General features: G+C 42.2%; 1 protein-coding gene across 3 annotated transcripts in view; it reads left to right on the top strand.

Moving 5' to 3' along the window:
* The first annotated feature begins 495 nt into the window (after nucleotides 1-495).
* UBE2J1 (ubiquitin-conjugating enzyme E2, J1) overlaps nucleotides 496-17,466 on the top strand; it is a 25,249-nt gene continuing 8,278 nt past the window's right edge. The window contains exons 1-7 of one of the 3 annotated variants that reach the window (XM_011941922.1): nucleotides 671-718; nucleotides 802-846; nucleotides 9,558-9,631; nucleotides 10,850-10,981; nucleotides 13,387-13,471; nucleotides 13,623-13,728; nucleotides 16,772-16,901. In XM_011941922.1, the coding sequence (XP_011797312.1) occupies nucleotides 816-846; nucleotides 9,558-9,631; nucleotides 10,850-10,981; nucleotides 13,387-13,471; nucleotides 13,623-13,728; nucleotides 16,772-16,901 (558 nt within the window). In that variant the 5' untranslated portion in view covers nucleotides 671-718; nucleotides 802-815. Of the gene's footprint in view, nucleotides 847-2,861; nucleotides 2,870-9,557; nucleotides 9,632-10,849; nucleotides 10,982-13,386; nucleotides 13,472-13,622; nucleotides 13,729-16,771; nucleotides 16,902-17,466 lie in introns of those variants that run through there. The other 2 variants (XM_011941921.1, XM_011941924.1) reach the window with 2 other exon arrangements.

The following is a 17,466-nucleotide window of genomic DNA, read 5'->3' as shown; positions in this document are numbered from 1 at the left end:
AAAAAAAAAAAAAAAAAAATTCCTATTCCATTCCCTTATCACTGGCTTTCCCCCTCCTCATTTAACTCCCGCCCCCCGCAACAGCAACTGGATCAAAAAACAAAGCCCTTCCCAGACCCCGCGGGACCGCGCGCGGGCAGCCGGCTGCGGACACAGCTTTGCAGCCGGAGCCCGGCGCCCTCTCTGAGCTCTCCAGGGCCCGGGGATCCCGGACTTCGCCTACAGCGGGTAGGGCCGGAGCCGCTTCGCGCCGCGCCGTTCCTCGGTGAAACCCGCCAGCGCCTGGGGACGGACCCCAGAGGGTCTGGCGGAAGGTCGGTTTCCAGGGGCCGGGACGAGAGGACTAGGACGCCGCTCGCTCCTGCAGCTCCCCAAGCCGACTTCGCGGGGCCGGCGGCGGCTGGGTAGGGACCGGCCGCCACGAAGCTACTGCCACGTCAGGGCAACTTCACAAATCCCGGACGAGGGCGGGTGACGCAAGCCGGGCGGCCGCGACGGGGCTGGGCCTGCGGCTACCGGAGGAGGCTGACCTCCAGCCCGGGCGCCGGGTTCAGCGACGCCCCGGCCGGCGCCGGTGCCTGCCAGGCACTCAGGGAGGCGGGGGCGCAGCGGAGGAGGCGGCGCCATCGCGAAGCCAGCGCCTCGCCAGCACTCAGCCTTGCCACCCACCCGCAGTCCGGGCTGGACTGGGCGGCATTTGCCGAGGCTCCTCGGCCAGGCCCTGTCCGCCTGAGCTGCGCTGAGACCTGGGCAGCGGCCGCGTGGAGAGGAGGTGGCAGCTGCCCGGGAGGCCGGAGCCAGGCCAGCGACCCGCCATGGAGACCCGCTACAACCTGAAGAGTCCAGGTGAGCAGGGCTGGGGTCCCTGGGCGAGGAGGGCGGAGTGACCCTGGACTCCGGGGCGGTCGCCGCGGTCCCCTCACGTCTGGCGCCACTCGCGGCTCAGCTCCTGGTTTCGCGCTCTACGCGAGACCGCCGCCTGCCCGGGAAGTGCAGGCCGCAGGGCGGGGTGGCCGGGTAGACGCCCGCTGCCAATACCCCGGCCGGCCAGCGCCCCGCAGCACCCAGCCTCCCCCTTTTCTCGTCTTCGCCCGGTCCCGTAGAGCTGGGTCAGAAACTCATCCCTGAGAACAGGTGTAAAGGTGATGTGGGTGGGCGATAGTCAACAACCCCCTCGCTGTACCTGCATCCTGAACACCGTCGTTAATTCCCTCCCCGTCGCTGTCACTGGACTTCTGTTAGCCGGCTGATTTACTCACATTTGAGGAGCTGGTCGTTTAAACATCCTATTTGCAGCACTTGGGCGAATGCAATTACAGACATAAAGGAAATGTTCTGTAACTAAACCAGTTAACTGTAGAGCTAAAGCAAAACAAAAACAAAACAACAACAACAAAAAACACCTAGTTGAGCCCTGTTCTTGAGAGCTAACCTTGACTTTTGCCAGACTGGCAAATATGAAATATATCTGTCTTCAGTCGTAGCGATTCCTTTCCTGCATTTAATGATCCTGCTTTATTTACACAAGCAGTCCCAGCAATACTAGCCTTTACTTTCTGGTGCATTATAAAGATAAGCAACTAGCTTTCTCAGCTTAATGAAACAGGCTTGAAATAATCATTGGATCCTCTAAATGGTATTTTTTCTGTCTGTACCTTGACACATTTTGTCAGGGGGAAGAAACTCCACAGTTAACTCTGCATGATAAACTCTAGGGTATTAGTGATTTCACTAAATTTTGTGTTGCTTAACATTTCCTTCCAAAAAAAGCTGTTTCTCAGTAGGAATTAGCAAGACTAGCATCCTTTTGTAAAGAGTTGACATTGTGAATCTTTCGGTTTTTTGTAAGGTTTCAGAATATGCAAAAACCCCAGAAAAGCCTGAGGATATTGATTGGAGGGAGCTTTGTTAGCCTGAGTGCTGTCAGGCTAAGAAATGTCCTTAGGTGACCAAGTGTGTAGAATTGGTCACAATATTTTAGGGGCCACTGACTCCTTAAAAAATCTGATGAAGACCTGGCACGGTGGCACATGCCTGTAATCCCAGCACTTTGGGAGGCTTGAGCCCAGGAGGTGGAGAGCATGCTGCCTGACCAACATGGCGAAAGCCTGTCTCTACTAAAAACACAAAAATTAGCCGGGCATGGTGGTGGCGCACTTCTGTAGTTCCAGCCACTCGGGAGGCTGGGGCAGGAGGATGGCTTAACCCGGGGAGTCCGAGGTCAAGTGAGCCGAGATTGCGCCACTGCACTCCAGTGTGGGCAACAGAGCGAGACTCCATCTAAAATAACAAAAACAAAAACAAAAAAACAAAAACAAAAAGAACCCCGGGGTGGGGAAGGAGGAAGAAAAGACCAAAGAGAAAGAGGGAAAGAAAAGCTTAATTTTTAAGGTAGATGGTAAAATGATTGAATTCTTTACATTGTGGTAGATTTAACTAGAACTGTTTGGGTAAAAATGTATGATGGCTTCCTGGTCACATGGTTCCTTAGGACAGCAGAGGTGCTCAGTGAAAGGTCCAGAGGATAATGCACATGTGAGTAGTAGTGCAGTTTGGAATGGAGAACTGGTGGAACCCAAGAGATTGTTGTCAGAAAACATCGCTCAATTTCGATAGGTTAGACTTAATACTTTGATGATAAGTTTTTAAAATTCTCCAGAATTTTGTACATTTCCAAAGTATGTCAACTATTGTCAGCTGGTTGAGCTTTGGTTGACATGCTTCTAACTGTGTCATAAATTGCTTCCTTTTTTTGGTTTCATTTCCTCAAAGATAGTGTTGCGGTTCTAAAAAAAAAGAACAGTGCTTCTTAAAAATCTATTTTTGTTAATGTGTGAATTATTTAGAGTTCATGGAGAAGTTGAATTAGGTGAGATATGGGACTTATTGAAAATGCTGGGAGGCATCGTGAAAATACTTCCTTCCTTTGCTTTATTCTCAGTCCTGTGTTATTTTTAGAGTAGTTCCTGCGTGAAGGGGAGCAACTGAAAACTCCAATTTCCTGTGTATGGCAGGGTGCACACACACGTAAAACACCAACCAACCAGACAAACAAAAAACAACCACACAATCGGAGGGACATAATCTTTTGCTCTTTATCTGATGTGGGATTGTCTTTGATGTATGAGTGGAAAGATTAAGTGAAGACAATACAGATAGTTGGTTAAGGGCCAGTGTACTAGCATGTGGATATAGTAAATTTGTTCATGTCATAGGTGGGGAAACCTTTTCCTTTATGGTTTTTTTTGGAATGGACTAGTGATTGTGGATAGAGCTGTTGTGTAGGATCACCTCAAAGCCTTTGACTAACCTGTCAGTAGTTGTCTATGGATCAGTTTACTCGACCCGTGTTTGGGTCTGCTCTGGCCAAGGAAGTAGGGTCTTATAGTACAAAGTGAGGAGATGTGTATAAAGCACCTCTTTTGGCAGCCTCTTCATCCGGGGGCCATTGACATGTGCAGCTGGTGATGGGAGTATAAGAGACTGGTGCAAAAGTACCCACCGCCTCCACCAGAAGTCTAAGAGTAACCTATGCATGCCATTGGTGTCAACTGCACCTTCACACTAATTCACTCAAGGTTTCATGTCCAACTCAGACCCTTCTCCTAAGCTATAGATACACAGAACTTATGGTGACTGAACATCTTCATCTTTATTTCCCATGAAGCGAAAAAAATCTTTACAAGTATAAAGACGAAACTCATAGTTTTCTTCTCCTCCCCTAAACTTGCAGTTTACCCTAATATTTCATATCCCAGGGATAGACAGCACTCAGGCACCTATGAGAGTCATTTTTTATTTCTTGGTCAGCTTCCTTGCTCCATCCCTGCCTTGAAACACACAACTCAATACGCACACACAAACACATATGTCGAATCAGTCACTGTTGTCACCAGATCCATTAAAACAAAAAATGATTACCCCTCAAATTGAAAAATTTTCAGTAGCTTTCTGATAGCTGTCGATAAAGTTCAAAGTAAACTGCTTAGCTTGGCCTAATGATTGACCCTGGTCTTCCTCACCAGCCTCATTGTCCACTTTCTTATGCTCTTTTGCATTTTCTTTTTTTTTTATTTTATTTTGAGACAGGGTCTCCCAGCCTGGAGTGCGGTGGTGCCATCACAGCTCACTACAGCCTCAACCTCCTGGGCTCAAGCGATTCTCCCACCTCTGCCTCCTGAGTAATGGGGACGACAGGTGTGTGCCACCACGCCCAGCTAATTTTTATATTTTTTGTAGAGAGGAGAGTTTCACCATGTTGCCCAGGCTGGTCTCAAACGCCTGAGCTCAAGTGTTCCCTCCACCGTGGCTCCCCAAAGTGGTGAGATTACAGGTGAGAGCCACTGCACCAGGCCTGCATTTTTACCTATCCATTTTGCCTGAATGACTCTCCATCTGGAGTAGTTTTTCTCACTTACATGCTTTGGTTCCCGTTGGAACCTCTGCTTAGAATGCCTTCCTTTAAATCCATCTGAAATTCCTATAGTTCTTCAAGCTTTAAGGTTGAGCCTTGTCTAGCTCCCCTAGGCAGACTAAAGTAGTTCCTATATATACTTGTACATATATACTTGGTCAATATTACCACTTGTGTTGTAATTATCTTCATGTCTTTCTCTGCTCAATGTCATGGAAGACAGGACATTGGAAGAAGCAGGTCTTGGTCATTCTTTAATCTCCAACACTCAGACATTCTTTAAATGTTTGTTGAACTGATACCTTTGCAGGGTCCTCCTGGGCAGAAACATCACTCTGTAGGCATTTACTTAAGTACGTTCATTATGGGAGCAGGAAGAGGCAGTTAGGGAGCATGCCTTCCTTAATATACCTGTCTCCTGAATTTCATTCATGCTTTGGGAATTGATAATATCAATTGCTTTTCAAGAGAAATCCATATGTGGGACACAGTGGCCTGTAGAAGATCCCTTTATTGTTAGCTGGATACAAACCCCAATGTGAGCCTAGTGAGCTAGCCCCGGTGTGTGAAGAATGCTAATGCCTAGGCCCACAGCACCTAGAGCATAGCTCCAGAGTGCCCATGTGGCCTCTATAAGAAGGAAGAACAAGAGCAGGCATCCAGGGGCCACCCTCTCATTTCCTGGCACATCTTATCTCACCCCAGAGAAAGGATTCCATGGAACAACCTTTCCAAGAGGTAGGAGAGGAGCTGGAATAAAAAAGTTTCCTCTCTAGCCGTGTAGCAGCAAGAGATAAAGTATCAGGTGGGGCAGACTATGCTGTAGCCCGGTTGCCAGGCAGCATTCTGAACCGTGACTGTTTCCTAACACTGGTATTTCTCCTCAGGAGCCAGGGAGCCATACCATAAGGCCAGCGACATCTGCTGAGGCATGGTTTTGAGTTAGGAAGAATCACTGAGAAGGCCTTATATGCCAGTCCGTTTTCAACCTTAATAACTCAGGGCCTGGGCAAGAAGAAGGTGTGAAAAGGAAAGGAGAATTTTCTGGAGAAATTATTGACTCTTAATTGACAGATTAAACATCGAGCCACAATCAGATCAAGTGACTTGTTCAAGGACTTAGAGCTACAAAATGTCAGAGTCAGAATTTTAATGCAGCTCTAAATCGAGTCCCTGTTCCTTTTCACTGAAGCATTCATAATATAGGTTATTTTTGGAAAAAACAGATTATGGAAACAAGAGACTAATCTCACCTCTTGGCTACATGCCCTTAGCTCTTACATGATATGTGCTTGAGTGACTTAGGAACTAATAAAATCAGCTGTTTAGTTGTTGAACCAATGATCGTTAATGATTGTTCCTTTACAGGATTGGTACAGATACATTCTTATAACAATTCTGACCCTTTATATATCTCTCATAATACCCAGGTACAAGTTTTGAGTGTTTATCTTCTTCTTTCCTGTTTAGGTGAGCTGAGTAGGGGAGAGGCAGAGAAAATGTGATAAGGGTATAGCATGACATAAAATCTGACTTCAGCTTAATCATTATTGAGTTCAGCCAGTTGACAAAGAATGAAGGAAAAACAATCTTTTTGGCATCTCCAAACTAATTAACTTCATAACAGCTTCCGTAATTGTATTTCTATCTAATAACATTAACTTAAAGGAATGATAGGTTTATGTGGCTTGAAAGCAGGGTTTTCCATCCTTGTTCCATGGATCCCTTCAGGAGTGAAATGGAAGGATGGGGAGTAGATAGCCTGCAGGTCCTTCCACTGGCCTCTGCAACCAAAGCGGTTCCTGGGGTTTTTGTTTCATCTACTGGGGTTCTCATTAAGCTTTATTTGAATGAAGGATTTTGTTTTGTTAAGTTGAAAAATCATGGCCTTTAATTGGATTCTTAGAGCTATGTTGAGAGAAGATAGTAAAATGTAACTCAACTAATATTTGAGTGCTTACCATGTGCTAAGCCCTGAGGAGACTGTACTGCTACACTGTCATTACTATTGCTTAGCAGGAAAAACGGATATTAAAAAAGTAATTACAAGTGAGACGAACTTCATAAGAGGAAAAATACAGTGTTATGATGGCATAGAACAAGGAGACTCAACCTGGTCTCTAGGGCAGTGGTTTCTAAATCTAATCAGAGTAATTCAGGGAGCATTCCTAGTCTCCACCCCTCCCTAGGAAGCCTCAGGGATTTTGATATGCCCAGATTGGAATCTCCAAGCACTGTTGGGGGGGGTGGGGGTGGTGGCGACAAGGGAAGGTGTCATGGAGACGTTCCTGATAAGTTACTTAAAGGTCTAGGGTAGCCAGACTAGATGGTGAGGTGGAGGATGGGGCCGGAGCAGCCTGGGCCCTAAGGAAGGCTGTATAGAAAGGCCAAGAGTGGAGGGGAGGTGAAGTGTGTTCAAGGAATTGACCAAAGCCCAGTCTCTAGACTTGGAGGGAGAGGGTGTCTCAGTATGTACATGTTTCAAATATGGCATTTATCATGCTGTTTTGTTTTGACTGCACTTCCCAGCCATAGGTCTTTAGTGACCAAAGCCATATTTTGTTGACACATGAAGCTGTAGCATCTAGTACCTAGTAGGAACTCAATAAATAGTTGATGATCCAGTGAACAAAGTCTCTGCATATAGGGACTTAGTTCAGAGTAAGAAATGGAAAAGAATATTAATAATTATGAAGCAGGATAGTAACTTCACTTTTTTTTGGCCAGGCATGGTGATTCACGCCTGTAATCTCAGCACTTTGGAAGGCTGAGGTAGGAGGATTGCTTGAGACCAGCCTGGGCAAGACAGTGGGACCCCGGCTCTAGCCAGGCATGGTAGTGCATGCCTGTGGCCTCAGCTACTGGGGAGAGCAAGGTGGGAGGACCTCATGAGCTTGGGAGGTTGAGGCTTCAGTGAGTGAGCCGTGTTCGTACCACTGCCCTCCAGCCTGGAGGGTTTTGCTTTTTTTTTTTTTTTTTTGAGACAGAATTTCACTCTTGTTGCTCAGGCTGGAATCTAGTGGCACAGTCTCGGCTCACTGCAACCTCCACCTCCTAGGTTCAAGCGATTCTCCTGCCTCAGCCTCCCTAGTGGCTGGGATTACAGGCATGCGCCATCACGCCCAGTTAATTTTGTATTTTTAGTAGAGATGGGGTTTCGCCACGTTGGTCAGCCTGGTTTCAAACTCCTGACCTCAGGTGATCCACCTGCCTCGGCCTCCCAAAGTGCTGGGATTACAGGCATGAGCCACTGCGCCCGGCCTTATGTATTTATTTATTTATTTATTTATTTTTTAGATAGAGTCTCTCTCTGAAGCTCAGGCTGGAGTGCAATGGCACGATCTCGGCTCACTGCAACCTCCGCCTCCTGGGTTCAAGTGATTCTCCTGCCTCAGCTTCCCGAGTAGCTGGGATTACAGGTGCCTGCCACCATGCCTGGCTAATTTTTGTATTTTTAGTGTAGACAGGGTTTCACCATGTTGGCCAGGCTGATCTCGAACTCTTGACCTCAGGTGATCCACTTGCCTCGACCTCCCAAAGTGCTAGGATTACAGGTGTGAGCCACTGCGCCTGGCCTCAAATGAAATTTTATGCAAAAATCCTGATACATACCAAACCGTTGTGGTTGTATACGTGTAGGGGTTGCTTCTCGGTTAATCTCTCTCCCCATACCATTCCAGCCTGTGCCTCTACACATTTTACTTTTATTATTACCTCTTCCTATTCATATCTACCCGGGTAGTTTCTACTGTTTTTTTTTTTTTTTCACATGTCAGTACCTGACTCCTTTTCTTTTCCATCTGCTCTAAAGTTAGATGCCCAGCCTGTCCTCCCAGCATCTGGTGCACACCTCTCTTTTGAACTGCAACAGTGGTTGCAAACACAGTTTTGAGAAGCCTTTTCCCTGGCTCAGCCATCCCACTGCAGTATCCTGACATGTTTTAGCACCAGAAGCTTGAGATGAGAGGGGTTGGGATCTAGAGCACATATCAAAGGATTGAATTTTGAGAGCCAATAGAGGACAAAGGGTGCAGATACAGATAGGATTGTAGATTGTGACAGGCATCTGAGCAGCTCCTGCTAGCAGTCATTCATCAGGGAGATAAAAAGCTGGCTGCCATTAACTGAAACAGAGGAGAAATTAGACTAGGTGGAAAATAATCTTGGAGTGCTAGGTGGAAAGAGTAGGCTGAAGGCTTACTAGAGAAATGTGGGGACAGTAGGTGGCATTGTATCCCAGTAGAGGTTGTTGGTAATGACTCGTAATGGCATTACTGCACCAGACTCTCTGACTTTTTTTCCTCCTTTCAGTGATGCTCAGCTGTTTGGGTGTGAACACCAAATAAGATAGTTGGGTTGGGTCAGGCACGGTTGGATTTTATTAAGGGAGCATGACAGAGGGACTCCTAAGAGCCAAGGGTGTGGATAAAGAGGAAAATGAATGTAAGTATAGGAGGGGTGAAGAAAGTTGCGGGGTCAGTGGACTGGAGGTTTTAGTGAAGCTGAAGAACCACTTCAAGAAGGAATTTCATCAGGGCTATGGAGAGTCAGTGAATTCAGGGGAGAGTCCATTAATTTAATGCAAGATAGTGGATGGAAAGTACGAAGAGGTGGAGGATATAGGGGTGTTTCCTGTTCACTGAGCATGAGATCCAGATGATACATTTTTTGTTAATAAAGATATTTTAACAGGGTAGAGCCAAACTGCCTGTGTTGGAATCCCATCTCCGTCATTACTGTGTGACCTTGAACAAGTTATATAATCTCTCCATGTCTCGGCTTCTTCATCTGGAAAATGGGGATAAAAATAATACCTATCTAGTAATGTTGTATTAAGGGTTAAATGAGTTATTAATGTCTGTAAAAGCACTTCAATAAATACCACCTTATAGGAAGTATGTATAAGTACTTATTAAATAGTATCTTCACTATATATTTAATATATAACTCTTTAAAATGTTAATGCCTAGCAACTATTTCCTTCCTCTCCCCCTCTATTTATTCCCATCATCTTATAATTAAACCTTTGCCATATGCTCATTTGCACTAGTTCTCTACACATTTTTCATTAGGCTTGTAAGTCTGTGTTAATCATTCAGAAAAGTATATTTTAAATATCTCTATTTTATGAATTTTATTTTAGCTGTTAAACGTTTAATGAAAGAAGCGGCAGAATTGAAAGATCCAACAGATCATTACCATGCGCAACCTTTAGAGGTTAGTATCTGTCTCCATGTTCTTCACATGGATTTTAATATTTAAAACAAATTCTTTAAAATTGCTTTTCATTGCTTTGAGTCATTACAGATGTGTGTGATGTAGTCTGACATTTTATTCACTGTATTTCCTGAATATTTCATTAGCCATTCCAAATCACTTTAGAAGAAACAGATTTTGTGGTCTTTATAAGATGGGTCTCAGATGCTAAGTTGAGGTTAGATCTTTTTTTTTTTTTTTTTTTGATATGGAGTCTCGCTCTGTTGCCCAGACTAGAGTGCAGTGACGTGACCTTGGTCCACTGCAACCTCCGCCTCCCGGGTTCAAGCAATTCTCCTGCCTCAGCCTCCTGAGTAGCTGGGATTACAGGCACGTGCCACCACGCCCGGGTAATTTTTGTGTTTTTAGTAGAGACGGGTTTCACCATGTTGGTCAGGCTGGTCTGGAACTCCTGACCTCGTGATCTGCCCACCTTGGCTTCCCAGAGTGCTGGGATTACAGGTGTGAGCCACTGCACCCAGCCGAGGTTAGATCTTGAGTCTGAGGGAGGGAAGGTGGAAAGAACCCCAGATACTTTACAGTTTGGAAGCCTCTTGATGGGTCTCCGTAGCTACTCAAGGCCTTTTGTACAAGCATCTCTACCTCTCTCAGTCTTCTCATTGTAAAAGGAGGGCATTTAAATATACTCAGGCAGGTTTTCATGGTAACAGTGGGAATAAAAAGATAAGTGCAAGTATTTTGTAAACTGAAAAGTACATGTTAACTGTAAGATGACACTAAATATATTAATATTAGTTTAATATTTTTAAATTTATAAATAAGCTCTTAGGTATCTATAAGGGATAATTTTTAAAGATTTGTTAAAATAACCCAAACATAGTAATTTTTTGATTTTATAATTATCGTAATTTGCTATTCTTTTAAGGATTAATTTCTAATTTAAACCTGTAAGTTATGAATATATAACACTCAGAAATTTTTAATGTGTTTATTATAAAAGATTTTAGCTCAATGGAACATGAAAGCTAGATTAAATAGCTTTCACTTATAAATTTAATTTATCACTTATATTCTCAAGACATCTTATACATTAGAAACTATACTAGCAATAATATAAAGCATTTAATTTTTCTTGCTTGGTAATATTTCTGACATTCAGATAAAATGAATAAACTTTTTAATATTATTAATTCCTTGTGGATTGTTGTTTTTGTTCAGGATAACCTTTTTGAATGGCACTTCACGGTTAGAGGGCCTCCAGACTCCGATTTTGATGGAGGAGTTTATCATGGGCGGATAGTACTGCCACCAGAGTATCCCATGAAACCACCAAGCATTATTCTCCTAACGGTAAGAATTTTGGATTTTTAGAATGCTCATGACTTAACTCTTCTTGGTAGCTGCAAAATATAGTAAGCAAATCATTTTCATTAAGAAATAATAGTACAGTATAATTTTGCTTTTGGGGTCCAGGCCCTGGGACTACAATTTTTTTCCTCCAAAATAATTCCTAGGAAGCTGATGCATCTGAGAAGTAAAAATGATACAACTGAATGCATAAATGTCACATCATGGTTGTTAGGATTCAATGAATTAATATATGCAAAGCGCTGGGCATACACATCTGGCACTTCATAAATACTCACTAAAGGTTAGCTAATGTTATTGTACCTTGTAATCACATTGTCTCTTTCAACTTCCCACCTTTCTTACACTCTCTTCCTCAGTTTTCTCATCTTTACAAAGAGAATAATGATACTTACCTCACTGAGTTTATGTGGGATGAAAAGTATCAATATCTTATTTTATAGCTCTTAGAATAGAGTCTGACACAGAGTATTCAGTAAGTGTTAGCATTATTATTACTATTTATATCTCAGAATTTCTCTCTTTCTCTCCAACTTTACATGTCTTTTCTTCATGTGAAGGAAAACTTCTTTTTTTTTTAGAGACACGGTCTTGCTCTGTTGCCCAGGCTGGAGCGCAGTGGCCCAATCATAGCTCGCTGTAGCCTCAAACTCCTGGGCTCAAGCAATCCTCCCACCTCAGGCTCCTGAGTAGCTGGGACTATAGGCACATGCCACTGTGCCCAGCTAATTAAAAAGCTTTTTGGGGCCGGGCGCGGTGGCTCAAGCCTGTAATCCCAGCACTTTGGGAGGCCGAGGTGGGCAGATCACGAGGTCAGGAGATCAAGACCATCCTGGCTAACACGGTGAAACCCCGTCTCTACTAAAAAATACAAAAAACTAGCCGGGCGAGATGGCGGGCGCCTGTAGTCCCAGCTACTCGGGAGGCTGAGGCAGGAGAATGGTGTAAACCCGGGAGGCGGAGCTTGCAGTGAGCTGAGATCCGGCCACTGCACTCCAGCCTGGGCCACAGAGCGAGACTCCATCTCAAAAAAAAAAAAAAAAAAAAAAAAAAAAAAAGCTTTTTGGTAGAGACATGGTCTCATTGGTCTTGAACTACTGGCCTCAGGCAGTCCTCCCGTCTCAGCCTCCCAAAGTGCTAGGATGACAGGAGCCAAGGAAAACTATTGATCTAATTCCTCTTTAATTGTTAAGCTTTTCTTCTCTCATTTCCTTTAATTTTAACTATGTTTAATTATCCCCTAACCTTGAAAGAAGCAAAAACAAACACAAAAACCTTTCCCTGTATCTGTTACCACTTTAAGCTGTGCCTATTTTTCTCTTTGGTAACCTCCAAGGCATCCTTTCTCTAGTGTAGCCTGCTGCAGTCCACCTTCCACACATAGTGCCCTGTTGAAACATGAAACTACACCAATCTCAGAGATCAGTTTGAGAAATCTCACTGCTTCTTCTCAGTCTTCATCCTGTTCTATCTAAGTTAAACATCTGACCCACATGGAGTAGCAAATGGTGAAACAACAGGTATTCATCAATAAATACCAAATTAATGCTGCTTTTACCTCTATTTTGTATAACAGAGAGAGCATTTGTTTAAGAGCCAGTAGGCCTAGATTCTGACTGGTGCTGTTTCCATTACAGTTTGGGTGGGTTACATAATGTCTTTAAAATTCAGTTTTCTCATCAGTCAAAAGGAATTTTGTGTTTGGTAACTGTAATCACACCATAAAGTACCTGACATATAGAAGCTGCTTAACAAGTATTAGCTGATACTCCTGTCTTCTTTTTTTTTTCCTTTTCTTTTCTTGGGGACAGGGTCTCACACTGTCACCCAGGCTGGCATGCAGCAGTGCAGTCATGGTTCACTGTGGCCTTGAACTCCTGGGCTCAAGCAGCCTTCTGGTCTTAGCCTCCCAAGTAGGTAGGACTAGAGGCACACGCCACCACTCCTGGCTAATTTTCTTTCTTTCTTTTTTTTTTCTTTTTTTGTAGACAGTGTCTCACTAGGTTGTTCAAGCTGGTCTTGAACTCCTGGCTTGAAGTGATCCTCCCGCCTCAGCCTCCCAGAGTGCTGGGATTACAAGCGTGAGCCACTTTGCTGGCCAGTAAAACTTTATGTGTTAATTATTTAGATTTCAGTTGTGCAACTCAGTTTCAAAAGGTGCTGTAAAACACCTTCTAAAAACAACTTTTATTATTCAGCATCCAACAAGTATTTTTGGAGTCTATAAGGACAAAAAAATCTGTGCCCCATTAGAGGTTACATTTTTTTAAAAAATCTTTTTAAGATAATCTCTAAAATTATTATATATAAATAGTGTATTTTTACTTAGAAAGTATAAACATTAAACACGTGTATTTAATTTTCTAAATGTATTGTTTATTCCTCAGGCTAATGGACGATTTGAAGTGGGCAAGAAAATCTGTTTGAGCATCTCAGGACATCATCCTGAAACTTGGCAGCCTTCGTGGAGTAGTAAGTGTTAATTTATAGTGAATATAAATCTCTTATAACTTCAGTCAATTCATAGTTATGAAGTGTAATATTCTCTTTTTTTTCTTTTTCCAGAATAAACCCAGTTGCTTTTACAAAGCAATTTAGATTGACATTTACTTTTTTATTTCAGTAAGGACAGCATTATTAGCCATCATTGGGTTTATGCCAACAAAAGGAGAGGGAGCCATAGGTTCTCTAGATTACACACCTGAGGAAAGAAGAGCACTTGCCAAAAAGTAAGTTTTGCATTTCATTCTTGTTGAGGTCTGAATGGTATTCAGGGTAATGGCTGTTAGGAGGTAGGGCCTGCCTCTTACTATGTGACTTACTTTCTGAGTGACTGTAGCTACAGGATCTTATCTCAGTTTTGCTCTTTTAGAAATTCAGTTGTAATAATTTCCTTGGAGTGACCAGAATCTAAGTAATTTATTTAATGCTATCTAGTCTTAAAAAGTAGTTGATACTATTTCACTATTTTTTTTAATACAGTGGGAGATATATTCTCCTGGAAAACAATACCAGTCATTTGTTTCCACGTATATGGAATTATAGATGGAAAAGAACCAGAGCAATTATTTGTAGCTTTCCACAAGATTACAAACCCCTTGAGGGCCGGGAGGGAATCCACTTTATCCATCTTTGCATCTAGCTCATAGCAAGTGCTTAATAAGTGATTTGGAATAAAGCAAAAGAGATTTTCTTTATCAAGTTGTGATTGCCCAGTGGCACTCACAAACAGAGAAGTGACGCCTTCTCTGTTTTTTTCAGGTGCAGGTGCATTTTTGTCTATATAACCAAGATCAGTCCTTCCGTTCAGAGTAGCCCCTCTTTGAGTAACGCTGATACCTAATTTTTGATGTTGATAATTTTTCTGCTCTGGAGTCTACTGCCTACCACCCTTCAGACATATTATGCTAATTAAATTATAGCATATTTTACCCTAGCACACCCCACAGTAGGCCCTCGCAGATATTTGCTAAATCAAATAGTTAGATTTTTTTTTTTTTTTTTTTTTGAGACGGAGTCTTGCTCTGTCGCCCAGGCTGGAGTGCAGTGGCCGGATCTCAGCTCACTGCAAGCTCCGCCTCCCGGGTTCACGCCATTCTCCTGTCTCAGCCTCCCGAGTAGCTGGGACTACAGGCGCCCGCCACGTCGCCCGGCTAGTTTTTTGTATTTTTAGTAGAGACGGGGTTTCACCGTATTAGCCAGGATGGTCTCGATCTCCTGACCTCATGATCCGCCCGTCTCGGCCTCCCAAAGTGCTGGGATTACAGGCTTGAGCCACCGCGCCTGGCCTCAAATAGTTAGATTTTAGCATCTGGAAGATTTGGTAGACTTCTTGGTCTTATAAGCAACTTTTCTTTTTAAATCTTATTTCCAAACTCTGGGGATGTACTTTATTTGTACAACTCTTGATAGATTACACTATGTACTTTGAATACATAGTATTTGTTTTCATTCAATTTAGATGCTTTTATCCATTTGATTTCATGTGCAAGGTAAAAAAAAAAAACAAACAAAACAAAACTGGAGTTCTTGTTCTTCTAGGCTTCTCACTATGTATTCTAGATGCTCAGTCTATAATAGAAACCTTTTAAAAAATTGTTTTGAGCTGGGTATGGTGGCTGACACTTGTAATCCCAGCACTTTGGGAGGCCAAGACAGGTGGATTGCTTGAGTTCAGGAGTTTGAGACCAGCCTGGGTAACATGGTGAAACCCCATCTCTACAAAAAATACAAAAATTAGCTGGGCGTGGTGGCACGTGCCTGTAGTCTCAGCTACTTGGAAGAGTGAGGTGGAAGGATTGCTTGACCTGGGGAGGTTGAGACTGCAGTGAGCCATGATTGTGCCACTGCACTCAAGCCTGGGGGACAGAATTGAGACCTTGTCTCAGAAAAAACAAAGAGATTTTGTATTCAACCAAGGTAGTGTGCTACCACTGTAGATAAACTAATACATTCAAAATAAACACTCTCCTTAAGTTTCATCTGACTCAGTTAAAAGTGAATACATTTTGAAGCAAATAATTTGTATATAACCAGTTCTCAAAGGCGTGTGGACCACAGTGCCACTTCTGGTAAAACAAGAAATACTCATCAATAAATACTAAATTAGGCTGGGCACAGTGGCTCATGCTTGTAATCCCAGCACTTTGGGAAGCCAAGGCAGGAGGATCACTTGAGCCTAGGAGTTCCAGACCAGTCTGTACAACATAGGGAGACACTGTCTCTACAAAAAAAAAAAAAAAATTAGCTGGGTGTAGTGGCACACACCTGTGGTCCTAGCTACTTGGGAGGCTGAAGAGGCTGAAGTGGGAGGATCATTGGAGTCTGGGAGGTTGAGGCTACAGCAAGCCATGATTGCACCACTGCACTCCAGCCTGGGTGATAGAACGAGGAGACCCTGTCTCAAACAAACAAACAAACAGAAAAACTAAATTATTGCTACTTTTACATATATTTTGTTTATATGATATTTCATAATTTTAAATAGCATGTTCTTTAAGGTTTTTGAATTAATAGAACTAGAAGTACTATGAAAAACAATTTTTTAAAAAGAAGTTCAACAATATAACTATATATTTTTATATATGATGCATGTTTACTTTCAGTAATTCATATCCTCATATGACTCTTGTAAACTTCAAGGAAGTTTTGACTATATCTGGAATACAAAGGGAAAAATGGAAAGACAAATATATTTTAGAAAATAGTCTAGTTAACAGATATATCCTGAGTCTCTACTTAATATATAATCAGTAATAAATTAAGTCTTTGGATTTTCTGCAAGTTCTCCCAAGTCTTTCAAGTTATACTCTGTTGGTGAGGGTTTTTTTTTTTCTAGAAATATCTGTAAATTCTGTTTAATTGGTTTCTTTACTGCTTTATATATATTTCTGCTAACAGATAATTTGATCTTGTTAAAGGACTTTTTTTCACAGCCTTAAAATAGTTTTGTTATATGTAATCTCAAGGACTGTATAATAGACAATTTTCTCATTGTATAGATGTAATACTTATTTTTCTTTATATAGTTTATTGGAAAAAATAGGATCTGAGCCCTGGATTTTTTTAAAGCCAGCCCAAGATTTATTTGTCTCAGGACTATAATTATTACATTAATTGTCTAATTCATAGCATGTGGATAAGTGTAATGTGGAATTTTCCAGTGTTCCTTTCTTTTAAGTTGAATGATTCAGCATTTGAGTGTCTCAGTAAGAGGAAATTAAACATTTAACTATTTGATTTATTTTCATTTAAAAAATTGTTTTCTACCAGATCACAAGATTTCTGTTGTGAAGGATGTGGCTCTGCCATGAAGGATGTCCTGTTGCCTTTAAAATCTGGAAGCGATTTGAGCCAAGCTGACCAAGAAGCCAAAGAACTGGCTAGGCAAATCAGTTTTAAGGTATTATAAATTCTTAAATAAATTCTAATCTTGTAGCCCTTTTGTTTACTGCTGGAATCTGCATAGAAAGGAAAACAATGCAGTTCTATTACAATATAACATTTGCAAATGTTTTTCTTTTTTCATTTTTTTTAATTTTTAATTTCTGTGGTTACATAGTAGGTGTATATATGTATAGGGTACATGAAATGTTGTAATACTGGTATGGAATTTTTTTCTTATTACAGAATTCCTAACTACATTCATGAAAGCTTTATAGCATAGTGAGTGAGTAAAACTTGAACTCTGGTATAAAATGCCAGGGTTCCAATCCCAGCTGTGTTGCTTAGTAGTAGTATGATGTCAGACGTATTAATTAACCACTCACTTTGTGCCTTTTTCTTATGTATAAATAATAATGGTACCTATATCATAGGATTGTTGTGAGGATTGAATTAATATATGTAATACATGGGTTGCATTCAGAACTGTCCCTGGTGCTTAATAAATTCTAGCTATTATTACAGAAAATATAGATAATAAGAAGAAAATGATGGCTGGGCATGGTGGCTCACCCCTGTAATCC

The sequence above is a fragment of the Colobus angolensis genome, unplaced genomic scaffold (genome assembly GCF_000951035.1).
Source record: "Colobus angolensis palliatus isolate OR3802 unplaced genomic scaffold, Cang.pa_1.0 Scaffold203, whole genome shotgun sequence".
Taxonomy (NCBI): domain Eukaryota; kingdom Metazoa; phylum Chordata; class Mammalia; order Primates; family Cercopithecidae; genus Colobus; species Colobus angolensis.
This window is presented reverse-complemented; position numbering and strand designations above follow the sequence as displayed.